The following is a 15,343-nucleotide window of genomic DNA, read 5'->3' on the forward strand; positions in this document are numbered from 1 at the left end:
CCTTCTAGGGATATCAAACTTCTTTTCCAGCAGAACTCTGTAGAGCTCCACTGGTGTGCATTCAGTCTCCCGGGCACATTTTCTAAACTGAGGTCTGGAGGAGGGGCATAGAGGGAGGAGCCAGTTCACACTGTTAAAAAGTCTTAATGTGCCGAAGGCTCCTACGGAACCGTCTTTACCCCATGGTACTAAAATGGACCCCAGCATCCTCTAGGACGTAAGAGAAACAATAAATATATTTTGTGCCCCTTGCAAGTGGCAAATTTAGTACAACAAAACCAATGGTATATAGGGGCTAATTCAGTAAGAATAGCAAATTCTGCTAATCAGCAGCATTTTCTATCCTTTTGCTCGCATGCTGGGGACCGCCAAGCATACTGATGGGTGCCTTTCCCACCTTTGACAAGCAGAAATTGCAATTGCTTCGCAATTTCTGCTTGTCAGCAGAAATTAAAGATGACATATCTGCCGGCGCAGCTTAGCTGCGGCCGCAGGAGTCCTGGCACCATTTTACCTGTCGCAGCGGCTGCATGTGTCATCAGGCAGCCGCCATGACCACTTCTCCGATACGCCTCCATTCGCACTGTACCACCCACCACTCGGGTCGCCCCGCCCCCGCAATGCTCCGTATCCTCCCTGGAAATGGAGCGTTGCCGCCCCCCCTCCTGCCCCACGACTGCCTCTGCCTGATTGGCAGGAAGAGGTGAACGCATTTTCTGCGGCCCCCTGCAGAAAGTGCGGGCGCATGCGCAGTACGGGCACTTCGCATGCGCCCGCGGGCCCACCGCAAAAATTCCGGTTGGATCGCAATTTGCGATCCAACCTGAATTAGCCCCTATAATACGATTAAATAGAATATGGGTGTGTAAACAGCGCTAGAAAAACTGGATATGGAAATTAATAATCACAATTTATTATAAAAATTGTTGCAACAAATAAAACATTAAATTCATATATATATATAGGTATATTAGTAAAATAAATTCGGTAAAAAGATGTCAAAAATAGGGCAGGCACAGCTAATTTGTTTGGTGTATTACCACATGAGGATGCCGGACATAATGTACTGAAGAAAATTCTTGGAATTATGCCATAGTCCTGGGTGCACTTTGCAATGCTAGCAGGTGAATGTCCAAAGATTGTGCGAACCTTGTTTGCTTGGTTCCAACCAGAAGAAGACCTCTTTATAGCTGGATCTCTGGTGCTTGCATGGACTTCTGCTACTTCCCAATTGCTGAGGGACTTCTAGGCTTATTCCAGGTATGATTGATGATTCAGTAGTACACGGCTCCTCCATACCAACGCGTTTCGCTGTATCCACAGCTTTTTCAAGGTATGTGTGCCCATATTGTGAGTGCCCTTTTTAAAGGCTGTGCTAATTGCCCATCATTGACAGCTGAGATCATTTACAAGTTTTTAAATAAATAACAAAACAAAACCATATCCAGTTTAATTCATTTTTATATATAGGAGACAGATGTATATGAACTTCAAACTTAGTTTTGAATAATATCAACGGATTTATATATCAAAACCATTTAAAACATTTCCTGTTTCCATGTATGGGTCACATGACCGCATACCTGGACATCCTGTCAGTGGAACGCATACTTGCTCTTTATTGGTTAGATTTAACATGTTTTCCGATCACGTGGCTCTTTAGGCTGTTAATACAGACCTGCCACGTGATACCCTGCGGGTATGCCGATCACGTGGCAGGTCTGTATTAACAGCCTAAAGAGCCACGTGATCGGAAAACATGTTAAATCTAACCAATAAAGAGCAAGTATGCGTTCCACTGACAGGATGTCCAGGTATGCGGTCATGTGACCCATACATGGAAACAGGAAATGTTTTAAATGGTTTTGATATATAAATCCGTTGATATTATTCAAAACTAAGTTTGAAGTTCATATACATCTGTCCCCTATATATAAAAATGAATTAAACTGGATATGGTTTTGTTTTGTTATTTATTTAAAAACTTGTAAATGATCTCAGCTGTCAATGATGGGCAATTAGCACAGCCTTTAAAAAGGGCACTCACAATATGGGCACACATACCTTGAAAAAGCTGTGGATACAGCGAAACGCGTTGGTCTGGAGGAGCCGTGTACTACTGAATCATCAATCATACCTGGAATAAGCCTAGAAGTCCCTCAGCAATTGGGAAGTAGCAGAAGTCCATGCAAGCACCAGAGATCCAGCTATAAAGAGGTCTTCTTCTGGTTGGAACCAAGCAAACAAGGTTCGCACAATCTTTGGACATTCACCTGCTAGCATTGCAAAGTGCACCCAGGACTATGGCATAATTCCAAGAATTTTCTTCAGTACATTATGTCCGGCATCCTCATGTGGTAATACACCAAACAAATTAGCTGTGCCTGCCCTATTTTTGACATCTTTTTACCGAATTTATTTTACTAATATACCTATATATATATATATGAATTTAATGTTTTATTTGTTGCAACAATTTTTATAATAAATTGTGATTATTAATTTCCATATCCAGTTTTTCTAGCGCTGTTTACACACCCATATTCTATTTGTTCTAACAGGGACTAACTATCCTTTATACAGCTGCTTAAAAGGTTTAGCAGCCCCTCTTGACAGCGCCGGGCGAATACCTTGGTATTTCTTTTTTTGCCCTATAATACGATTACTAGAGCTTCTGCAGCATCATTCAGAGCTGCTGCAAATGCCCAGTGGTAGCAGCTTTTTCTACCAAGTTTGCTCTGTGTGTATGTGGTTCTGCATGGTTCAGTGCACTGGGCCAAAGAGCAGCTACCAGAAAGAAGAGACAGGAGCCTTACCATGAGGTGGTAGAATGTGTACTTAGAAAGTGCGGTACTGGTTCTATGATGTTTGTGCATATATTTATTATAGTCTTTTTAACCTTTTCCTGACCACTTATCTTATTTATATTATTTAAATATGTTTGATACAGCCTATACTATAGATCAGCTATACCGTATTCCATGTTCTGCAGGGTGGGATATTTGCAGATTGAATTTGGAAACCCCCCTCTAGAAATCCTGCGTTTGCCAGTGTAACCAATGTCTTCCATTTCCTAAACTGTGCTACAAAAGCAATAATCTAATTGGTTGCTGTGAGATACAGCATGTTTTGTGCACTAGTTTTCATAAATGTCTGTACTCTATATAATTATTACTCAAAGAATGAACAAGTTCATCTGATCTGCATATAAAGCATAATTGTGTCAGCCATGTCTATAAGCAGTATGACCCACGTCTTAATTTGGAATTAGAATGTCATACAATAAGACAATTTAGGATGTATTAACCAAACTTATTTATGGTGCATCTGGTGCTTAGTATTTATGATTTTTATTAATTGTGCAGCTTAGATGCTAAATATATATTTTCACTCATGTACCCATATACAGGCTTATGCTTGGATTTATGTTCAGTACTGGCTTCCTGTCCATGTGGCTCAGCAACACCTCTACAGCTGCCATGGTAATGCCAATAGTGGAAGCTGTCGCACAGCAGATCATTAATGCCGAGGCAGAAGTTGATGCCATGCAAATTAATTCATCAGAAGGCATTTGCAATGAAGTATTTGAACTTGACGGTACATAAAATTTTCTACTTAACTAAAACCAGTGTGCATTTCTTCTTTCTTGCCATTATTTTGCATGTTAATCAGTCTATTTATTACTTTCTCTGTAAGCTGATCTCTGTTCAAGGAATTTCAACTCTTTCATTGTGAAGCTTTTAGTGCACTGACAATGGGGGTCATTCCGAGTTAATCGCTTGCTAGCTAGTTTTAGCAGCCGTGCAAATGCTATGCCGCCGCCCACTGGGAGTGTATTTTTGCTTAGCAGAAGTGTGAACGGTTGTATCGCAGAGCGGCTACAAATTTTTTTTGTGTAGTTTCAGAGTAGCTCAAAACCTACTCAGCGCTAGTGATCACTTCAGACTATTCAGTTCCTAATTTGACGTCACAAAGCCGCCCAGCGTTCGCCCAGCAACGCCTGCGTTTTTCCTGGCACGCCTGCGTTTTTCCGCATACTCCTTGAAAACGGTCAGTTGCCACCCAGAAACGCCCACTTTATGTCAATCACTCTGCACCAAGCAGTGCGACTGAAATGCATCGCTAGACCCTGTGCAAAACGACATCGTTCGTTGTGCCCGTATGTCGTGCGTGCGCAATGCGCCACATACGCATGCGCAGAACTGCCGATTATTAGCCTGATCGCTGCGCTGCGAAACAAATTCAGCTAGTGATCAACTCGGAATGACCACCAATATACAGTAGCTTGTGTGACATATTGTAACAAAACAACTAAATTTGCTACAGAACTGTACATGCAGATGTTCCTATCATCACATAATTCTCCAGTGAATGAGGGTATAGAACCTTGATGACCCTCGGGCTGCATTTGGACCTCCGAGTCTTCCACTTGCAGTCCCAAGTTCCTTCCTACTTTATAGTCAGATTTGTCACAGCTTTTAACACTTGAATAAAAGGTCTTATTACAGATTACTGAGATTAAGGGTAATGGGCCTGAGTCAGTCACAAAGTGGCTATAATTGTGGGAAGCCACAGAAGACAGATTTACTACATTATGCTAATGTCAGTATCTGTACGGATTCAAACAGGAAGCCTTCGTTTTCTGCAGCCGCAACTGCCAGCATTAGTATTACGACTTGCACTGGAACCACATGCTGGGTGCATTGGGATCTTCCCTTCACTGTATGCGAGCCTCAGAATAGCATGGAACTCTAGCTAATGTCCATGATACTACCATGACACTACCATGAGATGAACCTCTTGTGAGTGACCACAACATTGTTGCCCAGATACCACCTAGAAACAACCATTTCACACAAGCAGAGATACAGTCAACATCCATGCGACTCAGAATATGCAGCTGCATCTGGCTCAGAACTAGGCCCAATGTGTGGTCATATGAAGGTTAGAGGGCCACCTACAGTATGCAGCCCCTGATATGTATCAGGTTGTCTATCTCTGTGATATAAGGACTACTGGAGGACCATGACAGCAACTACAGTATTAGGCACATTCCTAGCTACAGTACATACTGTATGCAGAGGCGGATTGGGCATAGGGCTTATAGGTAAGATTCCCGGTGGGCCGACGCATCAGCAGGGCCTGTTTTGTTTGAGGACACATGGTCCTATTTATAGACATACTGAATAAGATTCAAAATAATTTGCATATATGAAAATTACTTTGCCACTTAGCCTGTGATTGCAGATGATCTAGTGTATGCTCTGTCTGCCTGCTTGGCTGACATATAAGATTGAGTGAATAGTGATTGGGATACGGTTGGTGTAAAAAGCAAGAAAATATATCTTTCTAAAGAATTATATAGTTTCCTAAATTGTGAAGGTGTATCATATAATGTGCTCATAATATTTAATTTTATTTCTTTTTAACTTCCCCCTTGATGCTGGACATGCCCACTATCTGGAAAGTCTTGGGGGGAGGGTGCTGCTGCCATGGCCCATGGCCAGACCTTACACCTCTGGTGCTGCCCATGTGGGGCCACTAGTACAAATTTTACCAGGGCCGCTTTTTGTTCCCAATCCGCCCCTGACTGTATGTATTAAAATCAATCATGAAAAAAACTATGAACTTAATATTATATTTGTGTTGACTATTTACAGAAAACAGCACTGAAATGGATACAAAATGTGAACCAGAGAAACATATTAATGGGTAAGGGTTAAAATTGTACAGAATAATGAACCTTTGTCACCTTTAACTTCCGCTAATACAACTTACATTTATAACAATGTATTTCTTGCAGGTACAGTAATGGAGCAATGCCTAATGGGAGCAAGAAGAACTGCACAGTAGGTTTCTATTTCTCTACCAATGATAACTAGGATAACTGATCTGGTCATTGCCTACAGGGAAAGAATTGTTATAGAGTTAAAACTAATGTACAGTGATGCCTTTCCTATTGATGGTTTATTTGAATGTATATGAAGATGAATATCTGTATGTACTTCATTAGGGCCTAATTCAGAGCTCAGTGCAGGTAATGACAACCACGTAGATTCCCGATTATCATGAATCTAACACTGTGCAAAGTGCGTAATGCACATGCGCAGAACGGGCCTTGCAATGATCCCGTAGCTCCCCTCTGCCTGGCTGACATGCAGCAGCATTGAGGGGGTGGAAAGAGGATAGGGAGAGGCCGGAGGGAAGAACCAAGGGTCTGCGTGCCACTATGTAGACTTCCTGGCCTCGCAGCTCCTGCTTCCTTTGGCCAGCTGTGTAAGCTAAGGCTTCCTCAGCTGATCTCTGCAGGGAACACCGATGGTCGCAATGTTGGATCCCAGCTTACGAAGCCAGAAATTCAATGCTGCTTGCGTGTGACATTGAACTTCCGTCCATCTCTGAATCAGGTCCTGTATCAGAAAATGTATTATTGTGTGTTTGTGCTGTCTATCTTAGTGAGAGTTTGTGTCATTGTTGCAAAGTGAATGTTTTTATAGTGTATTATTATATATTTAATGCATTTTCCTTATTTTGATATGTGTCTGTTTGGGGTATGGGTCAATAGATCGACCACACTTAGGTCGACAGTCATTTGGTCAACCACTATTGGTCGACATGCATTAGGTCAATGCGGTTACTAGGTCGACATGGTCATTAGGTCGATATGTACTAGGTCAACATGGAAAAAGGTCAACATGAGTTTTTTTTACTTTTTTGGTGTAATTTTATTCGTAAAGTGACGGGAAACCCCAAATAGTGCACCGTGTCCCCTCGCATGGCTCGTTTCGCTCGCCATGCTTTGGGCAAGTTGCTTCGCTCTGCTACTGCTGCGCTCGCCACAGATTAATATTCCCAATCGTAGTCCACGTGGATTGTAAAGTATGAAAAAGTTCAAAAAATGTAAGATTTTTTAAAAAACTCATGTCGACCTTTTTCCATGTCGACCTAGTAACCATGTTGACCTAGTAACCATGTTGACCTAGTGACCATGTCGACCCAATGCATGTCGACCAATAGTGGTCGGCCTAAGTGTTGTCAACCTAATGACTGTATCCCGTCTGTTTGTACAATGATTATTAGAGCACAAATGGTAGCATGTTATAGAATGTGTGAGTTAGCGATAATGTCACACATGATTTGCATTTGAAGTGATTCACAGTAGCAGCTCTAAAGGTGCATACACACGGAGCGATATAACTGAGCGATTTTGACTATATAGTCAAAATCGCTCAGAAAGTTAGTGCAGATCGCTCCGTGTGTACACAGGCAGCGATAGCGATGCGCGTCCCCGCCAGGTCGCTATCGCTGGGAAAAATAGTCAGTGCAGGCAAGTCAATTTTGGCTATGTCGCTGGGAAAGTTAGTTAAAATCGCTAGAGGCCAGCGATTTTTCCCAGCGATAGCGATGTTGCCGGCGGTGGGTGGTGGCGGCGGTGCGGGCGGCGGCGGGTTGCGGTGGCGGTGTGGGCGGTGGCGGGTTGTGGCGGCGGTGCGGGCGGCGGCGGGTTGCGGTGGCGGTGTGGGCGGCGGCGTGTTGAGGCGGTGGTGCGGGCGGCGGCGGTGCGGGTGGCAGAAATTTACCTTTATCTTGCAGAGTTTGGCAGCGAAGCGGTACCAGTTTCAAAAATGGCGCCTCAGCGTCATTTTTGAAATTCAAGATGGCCGCCGCGAGCCAATCTCGGCTCGCCGCGTCATCGCCCCGCCCCCTCCCACTGACTTATATAAGTCAGCGCGAGGCAGCGGCTTTCAGTCCGACGGCGGAGGAGGAGCGGAGAAGAGCTCCTGAAGACTGAAGACGCCGTGGAAGTCCTGGATGGGCGGCGGCTATGCAAAAGAGCTTAGCAGCCGCCGCCCACCAGGTGAAGACGCCGGAGCAAGACCCCAGAAGCCCTGGGGAGGTGGCGCCCCCCCAGGTGAAGACGCCGGAAGCCCTGGGAAGGCGGCGGCCATGCAAAAGAGCTTAAAGGCCGCTGCCTCCCAGGTGAAGACCCAGTTTAATAAAGGATTTTTTAAAGAACGTGTCCTGGTTTTTTTCCAATATTTTCTTTACAGGTGGAGTACAGGTGCCAGTGGGCCCTTTATGTCCGGGCATGCTGGAACTTGTGGTTCTCCAAGTGCCAGCATGCTGGGGCAGGCTTGCTGGGACCTGTAGGCCACCTGTAAAGAACAATATTACTATTGAAAGGCTATCAGCCTCCCATCCACCGCCCACGGATGGGGGGGACAGCCTCGGGCTTCACCCCTGGCCCTTGGGTGGCTGGAGGGGGGGACCCCTTGATTTAAGGGGTCCTCACTCCTCCAGTGTACCCCGGCCAGGGGTGACTAGTTGGGGGGGTAATGGCACGGCCGCAGGGACCAATATAAAAGTGTCCCCCGGCTGTGGCATTATCTCCCTGGCTAGTGGAGCCCGGTGCTGGTTTTAAAAATACGGGGGACCCCTATGTCTTTTGTCCCCCGTATTTTTTAAACCAGGACCGGACGCAGGGCCCGGTGCTGGTTGTCTAAATATGGGGGAACCCTACTAATTTTTTCCTCTGTATTTTAACAACCAGGACTGGCTCAAAGAGCCCGAGGCTGGTTTTACATAAGAGGGGGGACCCCACGCAAATTATTTTTTTAACTTTTAGCTATTTAAATACCAGCCACCCTGTAAAATCGTCCTATATATGACACTCATCCCCTTATTTAAATGAGATAGTCAAAATCTCCCATAGCCAAAATCTCCCATAGCCAAAATCTCTTGCATAGTTAGACAAAATCTCTGGTAAAGTTAGTCAAAATCTCCTACTGCCAGTTCAAGGGAAAAGTTAGTCAAAATCTCTCATAGTCAAAATCTCTCCGTGTGTATGCACCTTTATAGAGTGAGGATGAGCCTGATTTGTTAAATATAGATTCTCTTCTTAAGCTGGGACCACACTTAAACAATGGTTGGCGTGTTCACCCGATATCGGTGTATATGTGTATGCAGGACCGTTGCTGGAGTGTTAGCCAATAAATGGCTTCTACAGTAGGCAGGATCGGGAGGTCGCGTCTCATGTGTTGTTTAATATTTATCTGACCGACCTCTCGATCCTATAGAAAACCCATTGCTATTTCTAACACAGTGTGTTCTGGACTCACAGGGGCTCACAGGGTACACAATACGTAGCTGATTGTGACCGTTTACCTAATCGGCCGAGTGTTCGCAAAGGTGTGTGTACCCAGATTTTTTTTTTAATTTTACCTCCTTGAGTAAGTGTGCAAGGCTATACTACACATAATAAACTGAATGGACAATAACAAGTTTTAAGATTGTATCAACATCAATCAAATGCAAAAAAAAAATGCACTATTTATTAATCTATGGTTTTATACTAAACTACTGTTTAGCAAATCAAAACCCATTGGCAGCTAATGTAGCCGTTTGCACCATGATACTGTATCTAGCCTACTGTATGCAAACAGATACTGTATCTAGCCTACTGTATGCAAACAACTTGTCTCCAGTAAATTCAGTTTAGCTTATCTTCTGCTTGTACTGTAGCCCTTTTGCTTGGCAATGTGGATCAGGGGAGATCAGGCGTAGAGTATGTGCAGCAAAGTAAAGGCATGTAGACACAAATTAACCATGCCCCTTGTAATAATTCTAACAGTGTCCACTACTGTATGTCATTTAATCTGCCTTAGCAGATGTACAGTAGCTTTGCCCATCCGTTAGGCCTGGTGCAAGTTTACGTGTTTATAATGATGTCTGTCACATAAAAATATCCAATTATTTGATCAATTTATCTAATGAGAAAGATGTTAAACATTTCTACATCTTTTCCTGTGGTCTTCCATGCTGATTTGCAACCTGCTTATAATTAAATTATACTATTTGTATGGATCCCTGGTTACAAAATCTGCATTGTGGTTCATAGGGGCTAATTCAGGTTGTATCGCAATTCGTGATCCAACTGTAATTTTTGTGTTCACCCTGCAGGTGAATGCGCAGGTCCCGTCCTGCGCATGCGCCCGCATTTACTGCGGGTCACCCATAGTAATTACGAAGGCCTCTGCCTGATTGACAGGCACAGGTGTTTTCGGGGGCAGCAATGCTCAGTTTCCAAGGCGGACCGTTGTGGGGGCAGCGTTTGCGAATCTGAGGCATGGCGGCATGAACGGGGGCGTGGCGTGGGTGTTATTGCTTTGTTTCGTTGTCACACATAGCCGCTGAGGTAGGAAAAATGGAGGCGGGCCTACTGCCATCGTAGCCAGGCTGCGCCGGCAGGAAGTATCCACAATTTCAGTGATCGCATTGCTGGGTGGGAGTTTGCATGCTGGGCGGCCTTCCCATGCGATGGGCAGCAACCAGCATGTGAGCAAAAGGTGTGGCAGAATTTACAATCCTTACTGAATATGGGGGCTAATTCAGGTTGGACTGCAAATCGTGATCCAACCGGAATTATTACGATCGTCCCGTCCTGCACATGCGCCTGCACTTTCTGCATGGGGGCCGTAGAAAATGTGATTGCCTCTGCCTGTCAATCAGGCAGTGGTGGTCGCGGGGCAGGGGTGGTGGCAACGCTTTGTTCCCATGGTGGAGACGGAGCATTGCGGGGGAGGGGTGTCACGAATGGGGAGCAGTGTGGAGCGAACGGGGGCGTGAACGTGGAAGCTGCGTGATGTCACACGCAGCCGCCATGATCAGGCCATGGTGGGCCTCCTGCGGGCTCAGGTAAGCTGCTCTGGCAGGAGGCATCCTCTATTTCTGCTATCAAGCATCGCAATTTCTGCTTGTTGTAGGTGAGGGAAACGACGGTCAGTATGCTGGGTGGCCTTGCCCTGCGATGGGCGGCACCCAGTATGCGAGCAAAAGGATTGCAAATTCTGCTAATTAGCAGAATTTGCAATCCTTGCTGAATTAGGCCCAAGGCCCACAATCTACTGATTTAGAAATTTGCTGCTATACATCAAAGCTTGGAGAGAGAAAGAGGTACATTTATTAAAGCTTCTAAAAAAGAGAATTTGTGATGTTGCCCATAGCAATCGATCATGTCTCTATTACCTTTTAGAAATGATACACAGCATCTGATTGGTTGCTATAGTGTACCGACCAATCAGCTCTCTACAGGCTGTGTTTTAAAAATTACAGTTAGGAGCTCTGACTGGTCGGTACTTTATCTCTCTCCAAGCTTTAATAAATCTCCCCTTATGGGCGGTATCCTATTAGCTGCAATAACACAATTTTGCAATAAATGATCACAAATGCGATAATTCGGTATCCCAATAGCGGCGATAAGTTTTCTGCGAAAAGTCTCCATAGGGCTTATTGCGGCTCTCACTTCACTACCTTTGAGCAGGTGATAAGCAGTGCAAAATCCCTATTTTAATGTAAAAATGTTGGGATTTGGTTCAGAACCCCTGGAACACCTCCTTGAGTAACTAATTAGGCACTTTAGAAGTTCTTAATTATTTTTAATTGGCCAATAATGACATGTAATTATTGGGGTAAAAAAATGCAAAGTAATGGAAATTGGGGTACAAGGTATGGGACGGGAATATTGGGGTGCTTTATAAGTAGGGCAAGTGTTTTTAGACTTACAGGTGGGAGTAATCGGTCCATTTCCACTGTCCCCTAAAATGACCCAAATATATACTTATACCCATTTTTATGTACCCCAAATTTAATGAGAGCACTTTTTTGCAGGAAAAAAATTGCTTTCTATAATTTTTCATTTTTTTTCTAAAAATCAGCTGGAAATAATGCGTGGGTCTTCTGCTCAGAGGGTATGTCTGTGCCGATCACTGCCCAACTCCTCACAGATGGAGTATGTTTTATGTCACCCCCTGCCCACCCCTTTTAATGGGAGGGTCTGCGCCTCTTGCCCGCCTTCTTGCAGCAGACCCAGTCTTGGATGTCAGCAGCTGTCAGGTCCTGGGTATTCAGTAGTCTGGGGCTGATCCGCACACAACCCTCCTCCTACGGGGAGGCTCAGCCCATCAGCCCGCCTAGGCAGTGTTCCTGTTCTCTGTCACTTTGGCTGCTGACAGTATACTCCTGGAGACAATGGAGCACAGCAGCATTATATGGGAGCTCCGGCGGCTATACCACACTACCCACTGATCATTTCTCAGGTACCAGGGGAAACACTGCGACACTGGTCTCTCTGCTGCGCAGCTCTCCCTCCTCAAAATGGCCGCCTCTGTTTAGCACCAACTGTCACCACTGGCAGGTAACTCTTCCCAGTGTGTGCCAGCTGCAGCATGCAATATGTCTTTAACCCTTTTCCTGCTGCAAGTCACAAAACATTCAGCCAGGATGCATTTTGCAGGGGAAAAGGGAACCAAATGTCACTCATATGTCTGTAGCAATTCTAATGGGGTTACACGATCATGCATTTTGCATCTATATGACATACGGTGAGAGATACCTGCCATGACAGAGATGCTCTTTAAATTATGTGACACAGCAAAACACTACTCACAGTGTACTAGAGACTCTAGGCTGCTATTTTAAGAACATAGGACTTCGTTTTACACATGCACAAAGTCACAGAAGAAACACAACAGTACTTGGTATGAGAAAAAAGCCATTGCTGCTGCATCTTGGCACTTTGTATACAGGATCAGACTCATTTAATAATATAATAATAATAATAATTTTATTTATATAGCGCTTTTTCTCCAACAGGACTCAAGGCGCTTTACAGACATCAAAAACAATGCACATGATACAGAGGATTTGAGTAATACAACAATTGACAAGCAACAGACATAAAAGAAAACCTTAAGCCCACAGAAAGCATAACGCAGGATTGGTGTAGGCATTTTGGGTAATAACTTCCAAGGGTTGTGTATTCCACCCTCACAAGGTACCAGGTGCAGCAGCCATATTAGGCGCTCGGCGTAGGATTACCCAGGGTGGGATAGTCCACCCCTAGAAGTGATGACACAAAATGGGGGTGATTTCAGAGTCCTACAGTTTAGAGTAGGGTTCCATCAAAACCATCAGGCCCATGTATTTTTCATCCCATCCACAAGTGTACCATATGGGGCAGCCATGTTGGGCGCACTTTGGAGGTTACACTGTGGGAGGTGAGCCATACAAGGGCCAAGGTCAAATGTGGGAAAACTGATGCTTATGTTGTAGTATGATGTACCCTGCATGTAGGGCACAATGGAAAGGTGTGCAATCAGTGGAGGTAAACATTACAGGAAAAACACATGGTGGAGTGGAAGCGAGCAATGGAGGGAAAAAAAAAGAAAAAAGAAAAGAAAAAAAAACGAGAAAAAAAAAAACAGGTAACTAGTGGCAGAGTAGGATTGGGCTACAATTTGCATACAGATGTACAAGTGTCACACATCAAATTGATCAGTGTAATCTAGATGAGTAATTTTGTTACTCCTAGTTGTTTTATTTATGCAAATAAGATGCAAATTTTGCATGAGAAAGATGTTTGGCAAAGCTGAGCAGGGCCGTAACTAGGTGTGTGCCAATGGTGCCTTGCCACAGCGCAAGTGCAGTGAAGGCGCACCATCTGGCAGCGCACCCCTACCTATGGCTGTTTTAGTTAGTGATGGAGTAGTGAAATTTCCGCTATCCGCCTGCGCCTACCTCTGTAAGGGATGGGGAGCATGCCATTTGGTGTTACCCGTCATGCGGTAATTCTGGCTGTGAGCTCCGCCGCCACCTCTGAAGTGGAGAGGGAGCACTCCTTCAGCCCCCTGGTCCCATATAGGAGCCGCCACTGCCTCTATTGATGCCGCCAGGGAGACTTGCCGCCTCTGAAGTGGAGAGGGATCGCTCCTTCAGCCGCCTGGTCCCATATAGGAGCCACCGCTGCCTCTGCTGTGAGACCCACTGCAGCCTGAGCCCTGGAGAGGGGGCTGTGAGCGCAAGTAAATGAGTGTCTGCGCCTGATAGTCCTGGATGCCGCATTGCCCTAGCAAGTGACTTGAGAAACATACACACACTCACTCTCTCTCTCTCTCTCTCTCTCTCTCTCTCTCTCTCTGTTGCTGTAATATGTAACAAAGGGTGACTCTGCTGCTATAATGCTTAAAACGGGACTCTGCCGCTGTAATGTGAACAGGTCTCTGCTACTGTAATGTGTAAAATGGGACTCTGCTGCTGTAATGTGTAAAACGGGACTCTGCTGCTGTAAGGTGTAAAAAGAGGACTCTGCTGTTGTAATATGTAAAATTGAACTCTGCTACTGTAATGTGTAAAATGGAACTCTGCTGCTGTAATGTGAAAAAACGGACTCTGCTGCTGCTATAATGTTTAAAACGGGACTCTGCTGCTGTTATGAGTAAAATGGGACTATGCTACTGTAATGTATAAAAAGTGACTCTACGTGCCGTACTGTGTAAAATACCTGTCTAATGTGTAAAAGGGGACTCTACCTGCCGTACTGTGTAAAATGGAGCTCTGCCTGCCTTACTGTGTAAAAGGGAGCTATGTGGACACGCCATAAAGCCACGCTCCTATATTTTGGCGCGCGCCTACAGCTCGCATTGGCACTGTTTTAAATATGCAGGGGGGGTCGCCGATGCTGTTTCTTGCACATCGCGCTAAAATGTCTAGTTACACCACTGAAGCTGAGCACATGGGAGTAACAGGCCCTGACCCAGATAAAGAGTACCTGCTCCCCTCCTCGCCACCACGCATGTCATGCACACAATGATGTGCTGACCTACAGTACATTAAACTTTGTTCATGCATTTTGCATGCTCATGATCCTGCAAATGACATGTCTACAATACTAGTATAAAAGAATTCTACAAAGTCTGTCAAAAGTCAGCCATGTAAAGAAAGCGCATGCCCACACCCATTCCCCACATTAACAGGTAATACTGCATTGGGATTGGAGAGAAAGGACCAAAGGAATGTTTGCTCACACACACACATGGATATATACTGTATGAGATTAGTGTTCAAATGTAAGACCTCAGGCAGTCATGTGCAGCCCCAAACCATTTTCATAACATTACATACAACCCATACTGTATAGATGTGTCTACTAAAGGTCCATACACACTTAACGATATAATGAGCGACATCGCTCATTTCCCCCCTCCTTGAGCGACGTCGCTCATTTTATCGTTAAGTGTGTATGCCGCCAGCAACGATCGTCGCTGTCGGTAGGGCATGCATGAAGGATGTGGACTGTCGTCCACGACCTTCATGCAGGGCTGGCGGGGGCGTGACGTCACTGAGCGATATGAGCTGTCATATCGCTCAGTGCATACAGGCGGCCGCCGACCGGCCGGCCCGGGAGGGGGAAACGTTAGACGATGTCGCTCACAGAGCGACATCGTCTAATGTGTATGGGCCTTAAGACACAAATTAATTTTAATCTCAATATTTATTTTTGTTTTTA

General features: G+C 45.0%; 1 protein-coding gene across 1 annotated transcript in view; it reads left to right on the forward strand.

The window, feature by feature from the left end:
- The window catches only part of SLC13A1 (solute carrier family 13 member 1), a 124,366-nt gene that overhangs the window by 38,261 nt on the left and 70,762 nt on the right, over positions 1-15,343 (forward strand). Inside the window, exons 5-7 of the mRNA XM_063927181.1 lie at positions 3,410-3,597; positions 5,661-5,712; positions 5,804-5,849. Coding sequence (XP_063783251.1) covers positions 3,410-3,597; positions 5,661-5,712; positions 5,804-5,849 — 286 coding nt within the window. The remainder of the gene's footprint in view (positions 1-3,409; positions 3,598-5,660; positions 5,713-5,803; positions 5,850-15,343) is intronic.

Source organism: Pseudophryne corroboree, chromosome 6 (genome assembly GCF_028390025.1).
Source record: "Pseudophryne corroboree isolate aPseCor3 chromosome 6, aPseCor3.hap2, whole genome shotgun sequence".
Lineage (NCBI taxonomy): Eukaryota > Metazoa > Chordata > Amphibia > Anura > Myobatrachidae > Pseudophryne > Pseudophryne corroboree.